The sequence below is a fragment of the Microcaecilia unicolor genome, chromosome 1 (genome assembly GCF_901765095.1).
Source record: "Microcaecilia unicolor chromosome 1, aMicUni1.1, whole genome shotgun sequence".
Taxonomy (NCBI): Eukaryota; Metazoa; Chordata; class Amphibia; order Gymnophiona; family Siphonopidae; genus Microcaecilia; species Microcaecilia unicolor.
The window spans coordinates 618,875,955-618,900,989 of NC_044031.1; the positions used below are offsets into that span (position 1 = coordinate 618,875,955).

At 41.9% G+C, this 25,035-nt stretch overlaps 1 protein-coding gene across 1 annotated transcript in view; it reads right to left on the bottom strand.

Moving 5' to 3' along the window:
• Nucleotides 1–25,035, bottom strand: part of LOC115481096 (unconventional myosin-XV-like) — a 95,919-nt gene that overhangs the window by 56,278 nt on the left and 14,606 nt on the right. The window contains exons 2-5 of the mRNA XM_030220123.1: nucleotides 21,254–21,293; nucleotides 14,092–14,183; nucleotides 13,429–13,471; nucleotides 1,894–1,966 (exon numbers count right to left, since the gene is read on the bottom strand). Coding sequence (XP_030075983.1) covers nucleotides 1,894–1,966; nucleotides 13,429–13,471; nucleotides 14,092–14,183; nucleotides 21,254–21,293 — 248 coding nt within the window. The remainder of the gene's footprint in view (nucleotides 1–1,893; nucleotides 1,967–13,428; nucleotides 13,472–14,091; nucleotides 14,184–21,253; nucleotides 21,294–25,035) is intronic.

Here is a 25,035-nt window from a genome sequence, read left to right on the forward strand (position 1 = left end):
AGCACATATCACACAACCCATGTGGGAAATTATTCAGCATAAGGGGATCCTACACATGCTCATCTTCCAATGTAGTGGTATATCATTCAATGCAGAAAATGTGAAGAAAGGAGCATGCTAGGTTGGGCAAAATGTTAAAAGACAAGAATCAATTCACACAGGCACAACATCAAACCCAATTTGCGAGACCAGATCAATGACTTTATGGTCAGAATACTAAGAGGAAATTCTAAAATAATCTAGGGAGATAAGAACTTTGAAGTTAAGATGATAAATATTTTGATACCAATGAGACAGAGATTTGGGTTTCCTATCTTATTATAAACCGAACAATTATATAGCTTTGTCATCCTCTGATTACCCATCCATCTGTCCCTGTTTCTCCCCATGAGACTGTCATTGGAATGCTTTTGGGTTTCACTTATATATTCTGAAATTGTCATCTTTTGTTTGTTTATCTGTGACTGTGTTGTCTCCTGACCTCAGGGTGGTGGTTCTGGTCTTCCAAAGCTAGTCAAAAATGTATATGAAAAAGGAATCAACTTAATTTCTTTTGTTTGTTTTCTCTTAATTTCCTTTACAGTGGACAAGAACTGCAACCATATCACCTGTACAGGAGTATTCTACTGGTTATGGTCTTTTCTATGCATCTTTCTGGCCTTGGCCACTGCCTTGTCATATTGTTTCACCATCTTGAGATCCTCCAGCGCTATCACCCTGAGGTCCATGTATATCAGACTCTCCCCTACTGTTGCATACAACTCCCTTGGATTTCTGCACTTCAAATGCAACACTCTGTACTTATTTGCATTCAAGCTTAACTGCCAAGAAATAACCTACGCTTCTATTTTTTTTCTTTTTTAGTAACTTCTCAGGTTGATCTCATTTGCCTTCACTCATGCCTGGCTGCTGACTCAGTCTGGCTTTCAGAACACTGTCTTGTTCTTAATGCCTCTAAGACGGTTACCTGTTGGATCACCAGCCCTTTGTCTAAACCTCTCTTGTTCCTGTTCTTTTCAACTCTAATCCCAACTGTCAATTCTTTCTGTTACTTAGGTGTTATCTTGGACTCTTCTCTCTCTTTCAATTCTTAGGTGTCTTTGGTTCTCCAACATGGCTTTCTTTCCCTCTATCATCTTCACTTAATCTCTAAGCTGTTTAATTTAAATTCTTTGCATACTTTAGTTCATGCCTTTGTAATCTCACACATTGACTACTGTAATGTTGTCTATTCTGGTCTCCCTATATCTCAACTCCGTTACCTTCAAGCCTTGCAGAACGCCACTGCCCGCTTCCTCTGTAGGTCTGATTCAGCCTCCCCTTTACTTATCTCATTTTACTGGCTGCCTGTCAAATTTCGGTCCTAGTTCAAAATACTGTGCATTATTCATAAAACCCTTCATTCTGGCTCACCTGCTTATCTGTCGTCACTCATTATTCCCTATACCTCAGGCCCACTATGAATCAACCTGCCACACTGCTTTTTTACTTCTTAGCCCAAAACTTTGGAACAACCTCCCACCTTTGCTCAGATCCAAATTGTCTTTGCCACATTTTAAATCGCCCCTTAAAACTCATTTTCCCTTGTTTTTGGCATCACTCCTCAGGCTAGCTAGAGACTGACGCAGGGTTTTCTCCTGCAGAAACAAATGCTTGCTTTTACCCTTACAGTGTGTCTGTATCTGCTGACTGATTTTTTTCTTTCCTATTAGTAACTGTGGTTCTTTTCTAATTTCTTAAATTGTAAACTGCTGTGACCCTCTTTTAGAAGTGGCGGTTTATTAAATAATTTTGTTGTCCATGCCCTCCAGGGTGTTCACTCTGTTGCAAAAAGACAAACTTTTCCTTCTAACCTTTCACCAACATTGCTCAGAGATATTGAACAGAGCTCACCTCTGAAGATCTCCAGGGCCAATTCATCCAATGAAGGGTCTGAGTGGGGCAGGAGAGGCTCTGAGAGAGGCATCTGTTGAGAGGAAGAGATATGCATAGACCATAAGTAACACACATTCTCCCATGAATACCTTACAAACAGAACGGAGAGCTGAAACAATTTCTTACATTCAGATGACTTTTGAAGATATTCCTGTTTCAACTAGCTTATTCTTAATCACATTGAAGAAACATCTTTAGTGCAGATTTTTAGAACAAATAGGAAAAGAATTTTGGATTATAGGTGATGCCTATGGGAAAAAAGAACCCGAATTATAGCTACGTCATGCAAGGTTCCACGTTAGGAGTTATGGACCAAGAAAGGGATCTGGGTGTCATCGTCGATAATACACTGAAACCTTCTGCTCAGTGTGCTGCTGCGGCTCGGAAAGCGAATAGAATGTTGGGTATTATTAGGAAAGGTATGGAAAACAGGTGTGAGGATGTTATAATGCCATTATATTGCTCCATGGTGCGACCGCACCTTGAGTATTGTGTTCAATTCTGGTCGCCACATCTCAAGAAAGATATAGTGGAATTGGAAAAGGTGCAGCGAAGGGCGACTAAAATGATAGCGGGGATGGGACGACTTCCCTATGAAGAAAGACTTAGGAGGCTAGGGCTTTTCAGCTTGGAGAAGAGACGGCTGAGGGGAGACATGATAGAGGTATATAAAATAATGAGTGGAGTGGAACAGGTGGATGTGAAGCGTCTGTTCACGCTTTCCAAAAATACTAGGACTAGGGGGCATGCGATGAAACTACAGTGTAGTAAATTTAAAACAAATCGGAGAAAATGTTTCTTCACCCAACGTGTAATTAAACTCTGGAATTCGTTGCCGGAGAATGTGGTGAAGGCGGTTAGCTTGGCAGAGTTTAAAAAGGGGTTAGACGGTTTCCTAAAGGTCAAGTCCATAAACCACTACTAAATGGACTTGGGAAAAATCCACAATTCCGGGAATAACATGTATAGAATGTTTGTACGTTTGGGAAGCTTGCCAGGTGCCCTTGGCCTGGATTGGCTGCTGTCGTGGACAGGATGCTGGGCTCGATGGACCCTTGGTCTTTTCCCAGTGTGACATTACTTATGTACTTATGACTACAAAGTACACAACAGGAGAAATACCTCTACGATGAGTTTACTGTTTGACCCCGATGTAGACGCTTGCGTGCGTCGAAACACGGCCCGTGTCGGGTCCTCCTTTTTAGAATAATAATAAAGACTGTTGGATTTACATCTCCGGTGGTGATTCGTCCTTTGTCAGCCTCTACTTTTGACTACTGGATTATAGACTACATCATAATCTAACTGGTTCTGGTTGTATTTTTCTGTTGCTTAAAGGGATACATTGAACACGTATAATTTTATTTTTGCTACTGCTCTGTAACAATTTTTTATTGAAATGTTGACTTTGGGGCTCATTTTCAAAAGAGAAAAACGTCCAAAAAGTGTCATAAAGCCCAAATTGGACGTTTTTCTCTTCAAAACATCCAAATCAGCATTTTCGAAACCTATTTTGGAGACATTTATCTACGCAATTCATCTGCAGTGTATCCAAATCACAAGGAGACATGTCAGGGGTGTTTCAAAGATGGGATAAAGGTGTGCTTAACTCTTGGACGTTTTAAAGTCATAGTAGAACAAAACCAAAACGTCCAGGACTAAAACTAAGACATTTTGGTCTAGACCTGTTTTCAGAACAAATAAGGCACAAAAAGGTGCCCTAAATGACCAGATGACCACTGGAGAGAATCAGGAGTCACCCCTCCCTCCCCCCCAAAGATGTGAATAAAAATATGACTTACCAGCCTCTATGACAGCCTCAGATATTAAACTCAGGTCACAACATGCAGGTCCCTGGAGTAGTGTAGTGGTCAGTGCAGTACACAGTGGGGGACCCAGGTCCCTATCTCCCTCTATCTGTCACACTTGTGGTGGAAACTGTGACTCCCTCCTAAAGTCACTAAAACCCTACTGTACCCACATAAAGGTGCCCCCTTCACCCATAAGGGCTGTTGTAGTTGTGTACACTGGGGGACGGTGGGTTTTATATGGGTTTTGGAAGGCTCATGGGACAAGATAAGGGAGGAAAGGTGAGATGGACACGTGGGAGCATTTTTATGACGTGCACAGAAGTGCCCTTTAGGGTACCCCATTGCTCTCCTGGGACGTCTGAGGCACCAGTCCACTAAAAAGGCTGGCTCCTCCTATATCTCAATGGCATGAATCCCTACATTTTGCACTTATTCATTTGTTTGTTTTTTAAATGATCCAAAGAACAAAAAGTCCAAAGCACAAAACCTTGTTCGAAACAGTATTTTGAAAAAAAAAAAGAAGACATTTTTCTTTTTTGAAAATGACCTTCTTTCCTATTTGGATTTTGGATGTCTTGTGCAAAATGTCCAAAGTCGGACTTAGATGTCATATAGAAAATGCCCCTCCACGTATCATTTATGTTATTTTCGTATGTCTCCTGGAAATATGGCCAAACATTTTAATATGCCTGGATTAGACTTCCTGAGCCGGTATGTCAAGCTCCATCTCTGGCCTTCTTCAAATCTAGGCTAAAAGCCCACCTTTTTGATGCTGCTTTTAACTCCTAACCCTTACTTGCTTGTTCAGTACCCTTATTTTATCATCCCCAACTTAGTAATTCCCTTATCTCTTATTTGTCCTGTTTGTCTGTCCTAATTAGATTGTAAGCTCTGTCGAGCAGCGACTGTTTATTCATGTTCAAGTGTACAGCATTGCGTACATCTAGTAGCGCTATAGAAATGATAAGTAGTAGTAGTAAATCAATAAAACCCTCATGTCACTTTACATAGAAGAGAAAGTTGTTTCACAATCTTAAATGATCTCACTCTGCCCCCTCAGCTCAACAGAGCTGGAGGAATAGACCTGTGGATCATGGCTCTGTCACTTTACAGTGCTTTTCTGCTGGGGGCGTGGGGGGGGGGGGGGAGAAGTGTCCCGTCAGGCTGCTATGGAAACCTTAGTCTTCCCCAGAATGAAATGAAGATTGGATCTATTACAATGTCCCAGGTGCTCTTTCTTCTGTCGATGTATCATGTGATTTCACTCTCTCACTGGATTTGTTCCAGCAGGATCTGCCTAGGTCTCTCTAGTGGTGACATCTCATGCCTTTGGGAACCCAAGTGGTGGCGTGTGGGTCAATCCTCTGGGTTTTACTTTTTTATAGGACCATGTTGTAATGTTTAGCATCAGCTTTGGGAGCCAATTGAGCATCTTCAAGAGGGCTGCAATTTGCTCTAACTTTGAGCTGCAATCTCTTCAGCTGAGTTTTAGGAAGATGTGGATAAAGAAAACTGTCGTAATCCAGACGTGATGCAATTAGTGCATGCACTCTTAAAAATCGAATCTTTGTTATCCAAAAAGGTGCAAGTTTGGCCTCCAGATCTGAAACTGTATTCTAGTACTCACACACTCTGTGCAGAGGTATGATTATCTCCTCCTGGCTATGCCTCTCCCAATGCACACCAGTATCCCTCTGACTCTGCTTTTGTGAATTCACTGAGGTGCTGCTGTCTCTGTTTGACAATCTTCATAGAGTCAGAGGTGATGGTGTCTGCCCTCCTATATGGTCACGTTTGTGGCCATGACCACCCTCAGACTTACCTTATTTCTGGGGGTCAGCTTCTAAGCTGGCTTCTGCCTATCCTTTCTGGAGTAGTTTTCCTTCTGTGTGCTGGCTGCTTCCAGCATGGCTCTAATTACTCCACTCTACTGCACCTGGGGGTGCTGCCTGAGTTAGCTCTACCTCTGTCTCCAGCCTGGCTCTGTTTGCTCCTCTGTGCTGCACCTAGGTATTCTAAGTTTCTCTATGTTCTGTGTGCGCTCTGCCTGCTCCTTGGTTTGTGCTCCTCTCACCCGCTGGTGGCCAGAGCCAGTGGCTGCCATAGTTTGTCTTGCTGTTCCTACCCGTTCCAGACTTTAGCCCAGTCCGGTCCGGTTCTTCCAGGCTGCCAGACTTGTCTGTCTTGTTTGTGCCTGGACAGCCTCCATAGTTACTTACTGATGGCTGCAGCTGCTCCTCAGGTGTCGAAGGGCTTTATTAATCACTTAGAGACTGCAGCCTTTGCATCGTCTAAGGTCCCTGGTATGTTTCCTTTTTTAAGGTTTGCTTGTATTTTCCTATATCAATGCTTTTAGCGTTGATGTTATAATTTTAGGAAACCTTCTCTGTATTTCTTGTGATTGTATGCTTAAAATTATATATAAATAGATTTTTTAAAATTAAAAAAAGATGATTATGCAATACTATGCTACAATACTTATAATCTACACTTACTCCCATAAAAGCAGGTTCAAGGTAGATATGAACCAAAAGATTGAGAACAAATTTTGGAACTTTGGAAGGCTAAGTGCTTTGAAAATATGCCTCAAAATAACACACAAGATTTTCGTATTCCACCAATCTTATAATATTTCTCAAACAGTTAAGATTTCACAAGTTTTGGAAAAAGAATATAGGTAGGAACCAATCGAATAGTCAGAAGTCAGGAATTCCAAATCTTTACTGAGAAATGGAAAGGATCTTTCATAAAGTGATGTTAATTTTATATATCCTTCATAAGGGAAATACCATAAGTAAACGAGAATAATTACACCCCACCACTGATGACTCTAAAAATGAGATCAAAGAAACAAAATCTATGTTTTATAAACCACACAGCAGATCTTAAAATCAACACATGCAGTCACTGGGAGCCAGTGAAGCTTCAACAGCAAAGGTAATATTTGTTTTACCAAGCTAAGTCTCAACTGCAATTTAACTGAAATACTGAAATTAAAAAAAAATTACAGTAGTCCAAAGATGACAACATTCTTGTCTGGACCAAGACTCTAAAATGCTCTTGAAGTATGTGTGAATTGCCCTCAGTTGTCTAAGCCTGAAAATTTATTTTTCATTAGAGCACTGATTTGATGTTCCATACCCTTTCAGGAGTCTACAGTCATCCCCAAGAGCTTTTAAATTGTATCTATTTTCAAGGAAGTCTCATCTTCTAGTACTGCTGCCTTTGGGAACAAAGCCTGATTTGAACCAAACCAAAGAAGCTTGGTTTTATCAGTATTCAACTTTAGATGGAAATGAGAAGACCAGCTCTTTATCCTCTTCAAAATATCAGTTAGCACCTTAGGTTTTAGTAATAAGCTATATTCAGTTGAGACAAGCAGAAAAATCTTTTTGTCTTTTTGCCAAGTAATCTTATTTAATATAGTCATATATACATTATACAACAAAGGAGAAATTGGTGACTCCTGTAGCACCCCACACGCAGGAGACCATTCCAAAGAAAAAATATCATCTTTGTAACCTCTTTTTTTTTTTCAAAAACAAATTTAAAACTAGTTCTGTTATTCCAAATTCAGATACTGTATCAATAGAAATCAAACAAAATAAAACATGGAAAAGAAAATAAGATGATACCTTTTTTATTGGACATAACTTAATACATTTCTTGATTAGCTTTCGAAGGTTGCCCTTCTTCGTCAAATCGGAAATAACACAGCTACCACACTCCTCTACTTAAGATACTGTATCAAAAGCTGCAGAAATATGAAATTGCAACAGAACAACGTGGGAACTTTTACTCAGATATTGTTTTTACCTCAGATGTCAAAGTTATCAATAAAGTTTCAGTACTATGAAAGCACCTAAAACCATGCTGGGATGGATCCAGCAAATTGAATCATTGGATGTAGTGTGATAATTGAGAACTAACCAAAAATTCTGTTAGTTTCATTAAGAAAGGTACACTCGTTATAGGTCGAAAGCTAGCAAGTAGAGAAAGATCCAGGCTGTTTCCCTTTAGGATAGGAGTCAGAACTATATCTCCCACTAGAAAGAGAAGTGTCCCTGACCACGAATCAAATTTACAAAATCAACCAACCACTCACTGAATTTGGATAATTTAAAATCAAAGAAACCAGATATCTAATACACACAGAAAGGATACTAATTGTTTTCAGTAAGGGTTCTATATACCTCACAGATACTTCAGCAAATGTGGACTAAAACCTGTCTGGAGGACTCACCAGAGAAGTATGATCAACTATATTCCTCTCTATGTCTTCACAGTCACATATTGGTGTAACCCTAAAAAATGTGGAAATTGTATCAACCTTCTGAGAAAAATATGTAGCAAGTTGGTTAGAAGTGGGCTGATCGCTCACAGAGGTACTAATACTAGAGCAGGTAGTTAACCACTTCATAAGTTGGAATAATTTTCCCAGATTTGAGTTACCTATTCCATTCAACCCTGAATAATATATTATATTTACATTTCTTAACTGATGCATATATTGGAACAAAGAGTTTTTCCAGCTTCTCTTTGAATTATTATCACCAGTTCTTCACCAAGCTCATTCCAGCTGATTACACTCAGATTTCAAAGCCTTCCATTCTATCGAGAACCAAGGGTTATTCCTGATTCTGGAGCTGGATTTAAGTTTTTGAGGAGCTATTAAATCCAATACAGTTATAATACTCTAAGACCAATTTTTCAAAGATGACTCCACTGTTCCTTTTACTGTAGATAACAGAGGAGTCACTTGGTTCCAAAAATCTTCTACGTGAAACTTATATCTATCGAGCTACTATGACCTCCAGACTTACCTAAAAACATCATCAGATCCCAATGCACAAAAGATGTTGAAATATGAAAGAAAACTTCCAGAATCCATTTCCATCATTAAACTTAGCCAGGTGTTCCAACAACTAGAAGGAATGAGTGAGAATCCACGGTACCGAAAGGGAAGCAAGAAACAGAATTTACAAGGGAGGAGGAAAAGCTCTTCAAGGAATTGAATCAGCAGATGAGGAACAAGTGCCAGACACATAAGTACAGTGAAAATACAAAGTGTTAGTCCAGGAACCATTTGTTGATCAACACTGGACGCGTGAATGATTAATAAGAGGTGAATTGAAACCTAAGGATGAGAGAGTGACAGTTGCAGCCCAGGACAACTCATTATGGATGAGATGGTTTACAGCAAGCATAGAAAAAAACTGGTGCCACAGATATTTGTAGATTCTGTAAGAAAGAGCTGGACGTGGAGGGGCATTTCCCATATGACGTCTAAGTCTGACTTTGGACGTTTTATAAATAACGTCCATAATCTGAATAGGAAAGAAGGTAATTTTCAAAAAAGAAAAATGTCTATCTTTTGTTTTCAAAAATACTGTTTTGAACAAGGTTTTGTGATTTGGACGTTTTGTTTTTTGGTCCATTTTCAAACAAAAAACATCCAAGTGCAAAACGCACAAAATCAAGCCATTGGGATATAGGAGGACCCACCATTTTTAGTAGACTGGTCCCCCAGACATCCCAGAAAAGCAATAAGGCACCCTAGGGAGCACTGCAGTGGACTTTATAAAATGCACCCAGGTACACATCTCATCATGTCTCCCTTATCTTGTCTGCTGAGTCCCCCAAACCCCACTACCCCCACCTTACGGGTGAAGGGGGCAGCTATATGTGGGTACAGTGGGTTTCTGGTGAGTTTTGGAAGGCTCACAGTTTCCTCCACAAGTGTAACAGGTAGGGAGAGGTCTGGGTCCACCTGTCTGCAGTGCACTGCACCCACCACTGGACTATTCCAGGGACCTGCATGCTGTTCTAATGGACCTGAGTATAACATCTGAAGTTGGCATAGAGGCTGGCAAGTTATGTTTTTAATCACATTTTTGGGTGGTGGGAGGGAGTTAGCGACCACTGGGGGAGTAAGGGGAAGTCACTCCTGATTCCCTCCAGTGGTCATCTGGTCATTTAGGGCACCCTTTTGTGCCTTATTCATTATAAAAACAGGTCTAGCTCAAAACGTCTTAGTGTTAGTCTTGGATGGTTTTGTTCTGTTCCATTATGGCTGAAAAACGTCCAAGCGTTAGGAATGCAAAACTCCCACCCTTAGCATGCCCCTGACACCCCCCCCCCCTTGTATTTGAACACACTTCTGACTGAGTTCATAGAAAATCTAAATCCTATATAAAAAATGTATCAGGAGTATCAAAGGATATCATTTGTGTGCAATTTGTATTATTGGTTTATCCAGATATCCTAGCGGAGCTCTACTTTCAAATTTAGATTGTATATTTTACACTTGTTGTAGAGCATAGAAATATGGCTTCTCAAATTTGGAAATCGTGAGTAAGTTTTCCCCCTGAACATGTGGAAGGTTCCTTGCAAGGTATGTCTGTAACAAATTATACATTGGCCAAACGTCTAGAAGATTGTCCACCAGGTTAATAGAGCATAAGAGCGATATTAATATAAAGAAAACCACAGCACCTCTAGCAGCGCATTGTAACAAAGAAGGACATACTTTTGAAAGTTTAAAATGTTTTGTACTTCAACAATTGAAATGACAAATCGGAGGAGGAGATAGAAAACTCCTCCTACTCAGACAAGAACAGCGCTGGATTTTTCGATTACACACATTAGAGCCATTGGGGATGAATACGAGGCTAGAATGGAATAAATTCGTTTGAGTCTAGCAAGAAATTTTTTTTCTAACTAGCATGTTTTTTTGAAAACTTTTTCCCTGCTCCCAATGTGGAATTATTGTGTGACAATATTTGATTGACATGTGTGAGGGAGTGGTTTGCTATGAAGGCATCTGACGTTAGTATAACTAGATAACAGCCATCTTTTGAAGTGTGAAAGCGTTTGCTTATGGATCAGAAAGCACACTGTAAGGAACAGATTGTTCAGTTTCTATTTGTGGAGCCGTGTTATTGAAAGATCAAGCTGATGTTGTTTTGCGCTTCTCCTAAAGATTTGAGCAGTCTGACACCACGGACCCTGAGGAAGGATTCGAAACTGAGGCCAAAGTCGGGCCGTGGAAGGTGTCTAGCTGACTGTGGATTGAAAAGATAAGTGCTATTGATCTGAAGTATATTTATAAACGGGTCTTTTGTGTGATTTGAGAACAATTAGTCTAAGGTTTTAGACCCAAAGGGTACAACAGTAGATTTAAAGGAGGTTTTTTTTACCCATGATGATTTAAGGGACCGCCCTAATGCTGGTGATACCAACGAAGGAGTGTTCCCTTACAATTTGAGGTTTTTTCCTCCTATATACAAAATTTATCAGGAGTATCAAAGGATATCATTTGTATGCAATGAGTTCATAGAAAAACATCTAAAAATTTATTTTGAAGCTACCAATTTGGACGTTTTTGTGAGAAATACGTCCAAATGCAGACTTATGCCACTTTTTGGACGTTTTTCTCTTTTGAAAATGAGCCCAATGGTCACTCATCTCTTAGCTGGCTGTGAAGTGTTGATGCACCCAACAAGGTGGCATGCTTCATCCACTGGAAACTTTGTAAAAACTACAACATCACTGTACTGGAAAAGCATTGGGATAATGACCCTAAGAGAATCATGGATAATGAAGAGTTATGATCACCTGGGACATCCCCATTCTGTCAAATAAAAAGTTGAGTGCCAAGAAACTGGACATAGTGGTGAAAGAGAAAAACAGAACAGCATTGGTCATAGAAATGTCAGTCCCAAGTGACTACTTGGTGAATCATGTAGAGAGAGAAAAGATCTGCAAGTATCAAGAAATGGAGCCTGAGACCAAGAAAATGTGGCAGAAGGACATGAAAAGATTTCCCATCATTTTGGATGCCACAGGTCTGATTAAAAAGAATTTCCAAGCACACATGGATAAATTGCCTATACATCTAATATCTTATGAACTCCAAAAGGAAGCTCTGTGTTGCGTTCCCGAGGACCTTGGCATACTGTCAGGCTTCTTCCCCGGGAGCACTGGGTTCGTGAGTCCTTGGACCACTACCGTGGAGCGGCAGTGGCAGGCAAGATCACCTTCAAGGTAGAGACGAAACAAGGCTGGACCGGAACCCCGGACTGGAGTCCTACACAGGAATACACGGGACTGGAACGCACCGGACGGGTGCGCACTGGAGTGGAGCCCGCTGGACTGGAACACACTGGAGCAGAACCCACTGGACTGGCTTCACCTACGCTTAGCCACCTTTCCCCGAGGGTTGAGCCCTCAGGTTTGGCAGCCGGCAGGGCTTATAGGAAGAACTGGAACTTGCCAGCAGGAACAGCAGGAATCAGGATACAGAAGTGCCCCCAGGCACCTAGGCGAAAGCAAGGCAGACAGGCAGAATGTCCGGGTTCCGGCAGAAGGCAGGTTCAAAGCAATGGTCAGGCCAAGGAGCAAGACTATGGCTGGAGCTTCAGTATCAAGGAGTACTGGCAACAGACTGAACAAGGGCTGAAGCTCCAGAAGCAAAAGAAAACACACACGGGAAAACCAGCAGGCTAAACACAAGAAGACTAGGAACTGAACACAAGCTAACAAGAAAGCTATGCCCAAGCTAACCAGTCATACACTAGAAACATACACTAAGCAAACCCAGGAGATCTGGTAAAGCTGTACACAGGCTAACAAGCAAAGCTGTGCCCAAGCTAACAAGTCATACACTAGAAACATACACTAAGCAAACCCAGGAGATCTGGTAAAGCTGTACACAGGCTAACAAGCAAAGCTGTGCCCAAGCTAACAAGTCATACACTAGAAACATACACTAAGCAAACCCAGGAGATCTGGTAAAGCTGTACACAGGCTAACAATCAAAGCTGTGCCCAAGCTAGCTAGTCAAACATAGCAACTCACACAGAGCAAACAATGTAGCAGTGTACAGAGCACTCTACATACCAGGGCCCTTAGACAAAATGCAAAGGCAAAGGCTGCAGTCTCTAAGTGATTAATAAAGCTCTTCAACACCAGAAGCACAGCTGCAGCAATCTCCTTGCCTCCAAACAGAGGCTTGACACACAGAGAAGTCAGCTCACAGGAAGGAACAGCGGGAGCCATCTTGGATACTGGCATAGAGGAGTCGGCAGCCATCTTGGAAGAGGCATAGCCCACACAGGTGAGGTCCAGTAAGGCAATCAGCACACAAAGCCAGAGAGAAACTAAGACAGAGACAGACACAGAGACAAGCAGAAGCCAGCACAGCCACTGACTCCCAGAAACAGGGTAAGAATGAGGGTGGTCACGGCCACAGACGTGACACTCTGTTTGGTATGATGCAGGTACTATGGTGAGTGTTAACAGTACGTTTGAGAGGCTGAGATCATACTCCACATACCCTAGCTTAGGCGTGAGTTTCATTATTGTCATAGTATTTGCATAAATAACCAATTGGGGGGGGGGGTCTTTTACTAAAGGTTAGCTCGAGTTATCTGCAGCAGGGCCCATAGCAATAATGTGGGACCTGCTGCAGATAACATGAGCTAATCTTTAGTAAAAGACACCCTTGGAGACATTGCCTTCAACCAGAAAACCTCTAAAATGGATTTTTATTGTGCCAGCACGCATACCTCCTTCACTGCAAACTAAGGGTAAGTCTTACTTCACTCCTGTGTTGGGGATCAGCTGACCTGCATCACACTGTACAAGGACATCTCTCCCTGTAAGATTTCATCAGAATTACCTTTATGTATTTCACCGAGGATCTGGTGACATTCTCTGGACTCCTGAAAGAAAGCACAACAGATATTTCTTTTAGTATCTTTGACTTAGGAACAGCAATGTTCTGAATGTGGCCTACTATAGTGTGCATGCCTGTACCGACACTCTGGATTTGGCCCACCATATGGAGATGTGCAGTCACATCTGCTTTCTTAGAACTAGTTTAGTGCTTCAGACACACGCTTAGGGCAGGCTCAACCACTAGATCTGATTAGGCGATTGTCTAGGGCAGCAGCTTCTGGGAGGCAGCAATAAGCAGCCGCAGTCAAAGCAAAACAAGAGATCCTGACAGCCAGACGAAGTCAAAGAACCATCAATGGAAGGATGACAGTCTTCAAATAGTCCATTTACTTGGGTATATGACTTTTAGAAATTGCCTCATTATTTGTGTGATATATATATATATATATATATATATATATATATATATATATATATACATACATACACACACACTCCAAACAAAGTTGATATTAAAAATATGATGTGTGTGTGTGTGTTGTAGGGAGGGGGCAGAGTATAGCCCTGAAACTGAAAGTTAATAGAGCTGGGTGGAGGCAGATGTAAGGCTGAAGATTCATCTAGGGTGCCCAATGCCTTTTCACCATCCCTTACACATGCTCACCTGAAATGTTGATGGGCAAATGCCAGTAAGATCTCCACTAGCCAGTCCTGGGGATTTCTCACTTTCCAGTCAAGGGACCTGGGGCAATGTCCCTTCCAGATAAAACAAGGCAAAAAAAGAAGAATGGATGAGACAGAGAAGACATGAACAAAATACCCAAAGCCCTCATTATTACTGGGCAGTATTTTATCTAGCTCCATCCCTAAATAGCAGATAGTTATTTAAAAAGCTAATCAGACAGCAGTTTGGGAAAATGTGAATAGTCATCCAGTTCCAGCCAAGCAGAACAGAGGATGTTAATATTTATTTATTTTCAAAAATGTATATCCCACTTTAAGATCAAAGTGGGTTACAATAAAACATTCACAATATCAATAAACTTAACATACAAATAAGCACATAAAATAAAAAAAACTCGTATTTATCCAGTAAAGACTCCATTTCCCCTTAGCATTTATCCTCTTGAAAGGTCTGTGCCTCACCCAGCCTTCATCTTACAGCTGAAGTCCATCTCCCACCCAAGCCCACCATTTTGTTGACCCCCTGCAACCTCATCATCCTTACGGACCTCCTTTCTCATAAGAAGACACCCTGAGCAGGCTGAGAATGCACCAAGTAGGAAATGAAACAGGATTTTGCTTTGTTTTCTGATTTTTAAGATTCTTTTCTTTAGATATGTAATCCCTGGTGAGGTTGGGATTACTGAAAAGGTAAACCCTGATAAAGAGTCACTGGGGGGAGTGACTAGGAGGTCCCTGGGTGGGAGGAAACCCAGCCCATGGGGAGTGGATATGGAATAAAAAGCAGAAAGATCGTGCCTATATTGGGGTGAGTGCAGTGGCGTACCAAGGGGGGGGGGCGGTGGGGGCAGTCCGCCCCGGGTGCCAGTGGGTGGGGGGTGCTCCGCTCCCGCTGCCTCCTCCTTTAAACAAAAATCGGCGAAGCAGCATCGCAGGCAGCGCCTCGTCTGCCCTGCTGCTTGTGAAAAAATCAAATCTCTCCTTCTCCTTCTCCTCGTCTTGACGTCGACTCGGGCCTTCCAATCAATCACTATGTCCCGCCCGGCGCCCGCCCTCGTGGAAGTTACCTTAGAGGAGGGCGGGACATAGTGATTGATTGGAAGGCCCGAGTCGACATCAAGATGAGGAGAAGGAGATTTGATTTTTACAAGCAGGGCAGACGAGGCGCTGCCTGCGATGCTGCTTCGCCGATTCAGACAGTAGTGAGAACGGGACTGAGGTGGGGAAGGAGAGGGGCGAAAGGGACTCAGGTGGGGGTGTTCAGAGGGGAAAAGGGGAGGGGAGAAGGGGACTGGGGTGGGGATCTCAGACAGGGGAGGGGAGAAGGGGACTGGGGTGGGGGTCTCAGACAGGGGAGGGGGAGGGGAGAAGGGGACTGGGGTGGGGGTGTTTAGAGGGGAGAAGGGGGCTGGAACTGGGGGCTGAAAAAAAGGGGCAGAGAGAGAGGGGACAGATCCTAGATGGAAGGGGGAGCGAGAGGGAGGGCAGACCCTGGATGGATGGGAGGGAGGGCAAATGGTGGATTGAAGGGGCAGAGAGAAAGGGCAGACAGTGGAGTGGATGGAAGGAAAAGGGCAGACAGTGAATGGAAGGGGCAGAGATAGAGGGCAGATGTGGATGGAAGGGGCAGGGAGAGAGGGCAGACATTGGAGAGAGGGCAGACATTGGATTGAGGGGACAGCAGAGAGGGCTGACACTGGATGGCAGAGAACGAAGACAGATGCTGGATGGAAGGAAGATGGTGAAAAAAAGATGAGGAAAGCAGAAACCAGAGGCAACAAACTGTAAATAAAATATGTTTTTGTTTTTTGCTTTAGGATAAAGTAGTATTGTAGCTGTGTTAATAAATTTTTATAATAGAACATGTAAACAAGGTAATCTTTTTATTGGACTAATTTTAATACATTTTGACTAACTTTCGGAGAACAAAACCCCCTTCCTCAGGTCAGGATAGGATACTGTAACAGCACTATACTGTACTGACCCGAGGACGGAGGTTTTGGCCTCTGAAAGCTAAATGTATTAGTCCAATAAAATGGTATTATTTTACTTTCTATATTTGTTTTATTTCTATTTGTTAATTTGTAAAGTAATGATTGGTACTTGTTAGTTTTTTTCAAATTTACATCTGCTGTCTTTATATTTTGCACAGTACTAGGGGACAGTTTCTGTTTCTGTGGTGTTGCATTGTATGCAGAGTCTGGCATTGGGGGTTCAGTTTAATTTTTGTCTAAATAGAAAGTTTATGATTACTTATTCTATAGTGGATTAGGGTGTATCTGTGTTTGTGAAAAAGACATGGCTTTCAGTTGGCATTGACTGTGCAGGATCTACGATCTGTACTATTCTGTCTGGTTTCGTTTTACAATAGGTGAATTGATGTTCTAGTGCTCACTGTAGTGTTTAAGATGCTTTCCTTTTCCTTGTGTGACTCGTAGAAATGACTGCTTATGGTAGAATTGCTATATAGGTCCTGAGTGTTTTGTATTCTCGGCATGCCTAGTACTGGATTTGTTTTTTGGGGGGGTGTTAAAAAATGACCGGCCCCGGGTGTCAACTACCCTAGGTACGCCACTGGGTGAGTGACAGCTTTGGGAGGAGATAAAAGAGAAAATTTAGTGTGGGAAATGTCCTTGGTTGCCTGCAAACCCCTGCCAAGCAACCCAAAGAAGGAGGCTCCTGAAGTGCTGCCTTAAGTGTGAGATACAATCAAGAGACAGTTGTTGACCAATTTGCAGCAACTGGAGAAGGAGCCAGAGCATCAGGTGGATTGGGGAGTCTGGCCCATGAGCGGGATTTGGGGTAGGAAGAAGCCTGCCCAAGGCAGGGGTGCAGTCCTGCAAGGTACATCCACAGAAGGAGGATAAGTATAAGGGATCTGTGCCTGGTGGTAACGGAGTACATTGGGAGGGTGAGAACAAAATAGCCCTGAGGTTACATCTGGCTGCAGAATAGGCATGGGGGAGAGACTGTATATTTGTGAATAGCCCTGAAAAGAAAAGCTTTTGTAAATATTTCTGAGCAGTACAGAGATAAATGTGTTCCCCACGGAATGACAGGTGTCCGACACTGAGTTTCACAAGGATTTATAGTATTGACTGTGTTAAGAATCATCGAATCAAAAAGTCTGCCAGTTGCAGAAGTTACAATAAAGAGCTGAACATAAACCATGTACAATCCTGAAAAAGCACAGCTACAGCTCCTCTTTGCCTAGCTAACAGAACTGAGGGACACACAAGGGATAGGTGGGGAAACTGGTTCCCCATGCTCCCTAAGGTGCTTCATTTAGGCTTACAGCTCATTAACATACATAATTCAATTAAAAAAAAAAAACAGAACACACAAATGTACTTTTCATTAAAAATAAAAGAATCTAGCTTTCTTTGATCCAAGACAACTGCATCATTTTTTTAGGTCAAGGGAATTGAAAGAGGTGGGGGTTGCTTCCCATAGTTAGCATAGACCTCCTGTTTTTCTGTCTGTCTTGTATTAGATATATGTTATGGGGTTTAGTTTTAGACCCTGCTTACTTTATTTCCATCCTGTGACCCCCTCCATTTCTTATTGTGGACTAAAAGTTTTTTTGGTTGTTTGCCTTTTTTGAATATATTGCTTATTGTAATTTTCTGTTTTCTGATTTTGCTTGATCTGTATGAGAAATTATTTATTAAAAAAACATTTTAAAAATCTACTACAGATATCTTCTTTCATTACCAATCATAATTATTTACATAAAAGGAAAAGCCTGCAAAAATAAATAACAAATTTTAAAACCTTTTTAAACTGCTGCAAATTAGAACAAAATCTGAGGTGCTCTGGAAGCTTATTCCGTAGCAATGGACCTGCTACAGAAAAAGCACATGCTAACATAGCAGCATGAAGAATGGCATTAAGGGCTAGTACCACAAGGCTTCTCTCACCATCAGATCTCAAATTGCGAGGCAGGACTTATAGCTGTATTATCTGATCAAGATACCAAGGAGCTACCGCATACCACCATGGGGTGGTAAAACATTTTGTTCCCGCATCCCTCTGAAGTGAACACACATTGATCTTAAGTGAGTGACGTTCCCGTTTTCTATGAGCGATCGCTCATGCATTCGCCTTAGAGGGAACACTGCTGATAACCAAAGTAGGCTCCTCAACAACGGGGTGACATGCTCAAATCACAGGGCCCCCATAATCAATTGTGCTGCAGCATTTTGAAACTCAGTGCATTTTTGCCATCCCTAAGAACATAGTGGGTCAGACCAATGGTTCACCTAGTCTAGTATCCTGCTTCCAACAGTGGCCAATCCAGGTCACAAGTACCTGACAAAAACCCAAATAGTAACAACACTCCATACTACCTATCCTAGGGCAATCTGTGGCTTCCCCATGTCTGTCTCAATAGCAGACTATAGACTTTTCCTCCATATCACTGTCTCTTTTCTAAGATGAAGAGGTGTTGCAGTAATCCATTTTTGACAGTTCTCAAAAGGGAACAACGTTGTTGGGTGTCCCATCATCACAAATACAGTCTTTGCCACATTTAATAATAATTTATTCATGAATGGCAAGGAAGGCAATATTTTGGGGTTGTAAGTTTCTCAAGCTGTCAGCACAAGTCCCAGTGAAAGAAAAGCAAACCTGGTTGGGGTTATTCAAAAACAAAACTTTACCAGGCTACTTATCACAAGTGGAAAAATCACTACCGGCAGGGTGTTTAGAAAGCAGAGAGAAAAATCTCATATTTGATAACATTTCCTCAAAAGATAAGAAGGCATTGAATCTGTGGGACTGGCTGCTTCCTGATCAGATAAGCACGGCATTTTATCGATAAAACAGGTAGGTCATAAAACAGACATTTCTGGTTGCCAACCGAGTGCCTCACAGTTCGACCTTGGCATATGATTGTATTCCAGTCTTATCTTTGCCTGTTAATTACTGTGTCTATATAATTCCTGAGAAAGTACAAAGCTTTTTTAAAATCCTTGCATTAATGTTATTGCAGTTCAGTAAGCATTTTATACATTCGATGTAGGCAGGCAAGCTTATTCAGCCCATCAAGCAAGGTTATTGTTTGGATATCATCACATGAAAACCATTAGACAGTTCTCATAAGGGCATGGTTTGGGTATAATTCCAGGTTCTGTCATGTTTCTTTCACAAAGACCCTTCTTATAGGAGGGGAAAATGTTTTTGAATAGATATTCCCCTTTCCCTCCTCTTATTTCATCTACTGAGCCATTTTAGAAACTAAAAATTTCCAGATCATCTTTACATGTTGAATGGATGAAATAGAGTTCAAACCAATATAAAGTCCCCCTGCTCCCCCCCAAAAAACAGATCAGATGCCTAGTTAGGTGCTCAAATAGCAGGTTTAGTTAACATACAAGATGTCCAAACAACTCAGGATGCCCAATGGAAGACCCCAGCTCTTGATTTTCTATTTTCCTAGACAATTATCTAGTTCTGCAGCTATGGCCGGATGCCTTACTTGAGTCTGAAAATTTATTAGGCTTTGAAATGGTCTCCCTTACACATCCATATTCCTAGTTAATGACTATGAAAATAACGTAACTCATTGATACCTAATGAAGTGTAGAAATCTAGTTAGCACATTGGCCTTGGTCAAAACTGGAGTCTTTGCAGGTTATGACACCCTTTTGGACCAATCTTTTCTTGATCCAATTAAAGGTGTCACAACCTGATACAAATTAATATGGGTAAAATTGATTAGCATGCATTTAAAAGATGCAAGACACATTCTGGTTGATATTCAGCCCATGGTGATTAGTGTTTCCTTAAACCAAGGAAGTTTTAATTAATGTAATTCATAGGGTGACAAGCTCCGCCTACTGGTTTCAGCCCATATAATGGGCCAAGCTCCCTCCTGCCATCTCCTGTTCATCTAACCTCCTTGCTTTAAATGCTGACTGCCATGGCAGAATTAGATCCAGATATTCAGTGCTGGGCTACATCCTGGTACCGGCAGCTCACAGAGGTCCAATTTCCACCAATATTCATGCTGGTACCTGATAGCTAATTGGAGCTGTACAGAAGACTTGGTTTCCACTCAGTCTGCATAGCTCTCCTTCTGGAACTTTCTCCTTCCTACGCTTCCCTCAGGGCTTCTGCTATGGCTGGAAACATATTCCCAGGAAAAGAACAGTGAGGTTTCTGAGTAAGGGGCTCCTAACACACTTGTCTGGACTGAACTAGGAGGACTAAAAGAAAGGAATGTTAACAGACCCCTGATACAGGCAATAAACTGAAATCTGGCCAAGTTGGGTCTCTTCTCAATAAAATTTGATGTTTGGTTTTTTTTTTATTTTTTGGTGACTCCTCCTTCCTTTGACCACCTCTGCTGTTTTTGTTGGCTTTGCTTTCTGCAGAGGTATTTTTTTTCCTTTTGTTACTACTACATCTCTATCATCACACCATAGCAGTAGCAAGGTAGTCAGGTTGGCAGCAGTATAGGAACATGCACTAACAAGTGCTTTTTGTCAGGTTCATACCAGTGTGTGTGTGGGGGGGGGGGGGGGGGGGGAACAATGCTAGTAGCTGGAAACCATCCCTCACCCTGTCCCTATGCTGGCCCTGGCCCACTGAAGCAGAGCTCGCTACAGCCCTGTAGGGAAGGGATGGGCATGAGGTCAGCAAGCCCAGGCTATTTTCTGTGGTGTCTAGTGAGAAGCAGTCCACTGACCAAAGGAAGAGACCTCACCCCACCTCCCTCACTCATCAGATTCAAGGTTGGCTGGAAAGTGCCTGTACTGGGCATCAGGCTACTCCTATTTTGAATGACATCATCAGGATTTTAGGCTCCCAGACAATTCACAGCCTAGTTCTGAGTATAAAGAATATAGGAAGTAAACTTACACCCTGCTTCTTCCCTCTCTCATATGGTGGATTTACATTTAGCTGATGCCTTTCTCAGTAGTTCAAGGTGAGTTACACTCAGATACAGTATTTCCCTGTACCCAGAGGATTTATAATCTAAATTTGTACCTGAGGCAATGGAGGGTTAAGTTACTCGTCAAAGATCACAAAATGCAGCAGTGGGATTTGACCTCTGGCTTACCTGCTCCAACCACTAGGCTACTCCTGCACTCATGATAGTGGGTGCAAGGGAGGTGGGAGAGATATGGGGTACTCACTTGTTTCTGGTGCTTTGATAATGAAATCGTGTTCTGGACCCTATCGGAGAAGAAAGAAGAAACACAATTCTATGAAACATTAAAGGATCAGGATGTCATAAAGGTTAGAGAAATAATTGATCCTCTGCACCTATTCAGTATTTACCCCTCTCTCCCCCACAGCTAAGCCTCTTCAATCATGGAACAGTATCTTTCATAAATCAATGTATAGTGCTCTTAAGCAAGTTAGCCATGGTTTATCAAACCTCTCTTATCCCCAATGTTTGCAAAGTGGCTCTCCCCATCAGCCTATCCTGCTATAATAAGTGCCCTATACAGTTGTAAAGTACTCTCAAGAATATTATTCTAATGGGGGGGGGGGGGGGACTAGCCATGGTACTGAAACTTTTGAAGTCATTTTAAAGTTCAGTAAAAAGGAATGTGAAGTTTAGAATGGTAACTTTGTCACCATTTCATATTATTTTTTTTTTTTGGGGGGGGGGGGAGAAAGGGGTGTTTCAAACATGTTTGGTTAACTTCAAGATAAAAAAGCAAGTAACATGGCATACATTCAGTAACATGAAAGAAGGCATAAGAAGTAGTTTTTATGGCATTCAGAAGACAACATTCACTACAATTTCCAATTCTTTTTACAGCCTATGTAGATTCATTTCTTTGCTATAGGTAAATTCCTACTGGCATTTGTCTGTCTCTGTTGGTCCACCTCTACTTCCATTATACGCATCGATAACTGTGTACTGTGTGGCCATGCATTCTTGGTGAAACAGCCGTGCACACAATACAGAGAAGGGGCTGGGAAGAGAGCCAGTAATGAGTGGGAACTGATGTTCTCAGCTGCTGCTTCACAGCTCTGCCAACACCGCTGATGGCTTTGTTTTTCTGGAGGCAGCAGAAGAGGGAGTATCAAAATCCAAAGGTAGAGTAGATAAGATAAATGGAGAAAAGGGGATTTGTGAAGAGGCAGGCCTGCAAATAAGTTCTTTTGCATATCATCTACAGAAGACTAGTCAAGTGACAGACTCAAGGCTGGAAATGTCATTAAAATAGGAAATGATGACAAATCTATTTACAGAGGAAGGAGGAAGTTAAACACCCGAGAGTGGATAAGGCCATGTGACCTGATGGGTCACCCTGGAACTAACCATATCTTTTACAATCTTATTTTTTATTTTACCCCATTATAAGTTTTAGTCTTATTTAGTAGATTGACATGGTTTATGGAAATATGATGGCTGTTTTATTTCGCTTTTTACATTATAATTTTGTTTTCTATTCTATTTGTTTTAATTCCTAGTTTTATCTAGACTTCTTTGATTGTAATTAGCACCAAATCATTTAGGAGAATGTAGAATACACGTTTTAATTGTAATGTATTGTATGAGTAGAGGAAGAATTTGAATGTGGAAGAGATTCTCCGAGACTGGTGGAGAATAGATGTGGTTTGGCTTAGCAGAGGAGAAGACCAGGAGGAGATAGATTAATGGGTCTGCAGTTGCTTAACTTCAGAACTGACAAAACTATGGAAACTGTACCAAACAAAAAGTGAGTGCAGCACAGGGATTCCCAAATAGACCATCCATTTCTGCATTTTCACTCATTTTCCATATGTGAACCTATGCACTGCATTTTAAAAACTGTTACATCTCTGATATTTGATTGTTTTACCACTGATCTTGGTAGAACTTAGATATTTATCTATAGTTTTCCTGCTTACTTTTATTCCTTAAAGTATTTTCCACTAGCCTCCTGCCCCTCCCCCACCTTTTCATTACCCATAGCTAAAACATCCTGGTCTCTTCTAGGCAGGTTTGAAAAGCAGAGGTGTGGCTATTCTTCTGAAGCAGAGACGCTAAGGCCTAACACTGAGATCTGCCTTGCAGTTGGAGCCTCACTGTCTGGAGATAAGCCCAATTTCTATATTCCTTCCTCCTTATATCAACCTGGCTAATCCTTATCTTTGTGCTGTGATTTGTGCATTTCTGTTCTGTTTCTCAAAGATTTATCTGTTCTTGTTCCAAAAAAAAGAAAACAAAAACAAAAAACATGTATTTTGCTCTGAAACTATGCACTGCATTTCAAAACTGTTAAATCTCTGATATTTGATTGTTTTACCACTGGTCTTGGTAGAAATTAGATATTTATCTGTAGTTTTCCTGCATACTTTTATTCCTTAAAGTATTTTGCACCTCGTCTTGTAGGCAAGCTTTGTTGAATAGCAGAGGTGTAGTGAGGTGTTATAATACAACACTGGACATTGGCTTCACAACTAGCACCATCCACAGATCTTTGGTTCTTTAGGCCCTTTCACTCCACTCCTCAGCCCACCCCACACCAAGGGTGACACTTCCTATATAGCCTTCCAAATCCACTGCCTATCCCCTTCAAACAAGTCTATCTAGATTACAGCCAATTTTGAGACAATTTCTGATTGCAGTTACTTTGCACTGTCTGCTTTTTATCAGGTGCAGTTACTAATTTGAGATTAACAGGGTTTTTCTTTCTTTTGTACTACAAATACATATACTATACAGTGGGGGAAATAAGTATTTGATCCCTTGCTGATTTTGTAAGTTTGCCCACTGACAAAGACATGAGCAGCCCATAATTGAAGGGTAGGTTATTGGTAACAGTGAGAGATAGCACATCACAAATTAAATCCGGAAAATCACATTGTGGAAAGTATATGAATTTATTTGCATTCTGCAGAGGGAAATAAGTATTTAATCCCTCTGGCAAACAAGACCTAATACTTGGTGGCAAAACCCTTGTTGGCAAGCACAGCGGTCAGACGTCTTCTGTAGTTGATGATGAGGTTTGCACACATGTCAGGAGGAATTTTGGTCCACTCCTCTTTGCAGATCATCTCTAAATCATTAAGAGTTCTGGGCTGTCGCTTGGCAACTCGCAGCTTCAGCTCCCTCCATAAGTTTTCAATGGGATTAAGGTCTGGTGACTGGCTAGGCCACTCCATGACCCTAATGTGCTTCTTCCTGAGCCACTCCTTTGTTGCCTTGGCTGTATGTTTTGGGTCATTGTCGTGCTGGAAGACCCAGCCATGACCCATTTTTAAGGCCCTGGCGGAGGGAAGGAGGTTGTCACTCAGAATTGTACGGTACATGGCCCCATCCATTCTCCCATTGATGCGGTGAAGTAGTCCTGTGCCCTTAGCAGAGAAACACCCCCAAAACATAACATTTCCACCTCCATGCTTGACAGTGGGGACGGTGTTCTTTGGGTCATAGGCAGCATTTCTCTTCCTCCAAACACGGCGAGTTGAGTTCATGCCAAAGAGCTCAATTTTTGTCTTATCTGACCACAGCACCTTCTCCCAATCACTCTCGGCATCATCCAGGTGTTCACTGGCAAACTTCAGACGGGCCGTCACATGTGCCTTCCGGAGCAGGGGGACCTTGCGGGCACTGCAGGATTGCAATCCGTTATGTCGTAATGTGTTACCAATGGTTTTCGTGGTGACAGTGGTCCCAGCTGCCTTGAGATCATTGACAAGTTCCCCCCTTGTAGTTGTAGGCTGATTTCTAACCTTCCTCATGATCAAGGATACCCCACGAGGTGAGATTTTGCGTGGAGCCCCAGATCTTTGTCGATTGACAGTCATTTTGTACTTCTTCCATTTTCTTACTATGGCACCAACAGTTGTCTCCTTCTCGCCCAGCGTCTTACTGATGGTTTTGTAGCCCATTCCAGCCTTGTGCAGGTGTATGATCTTGTCCCTGACATCCTTAGACAGCTCCTTGCTCTTGGCCATTTTGTAGAGGTTAGAG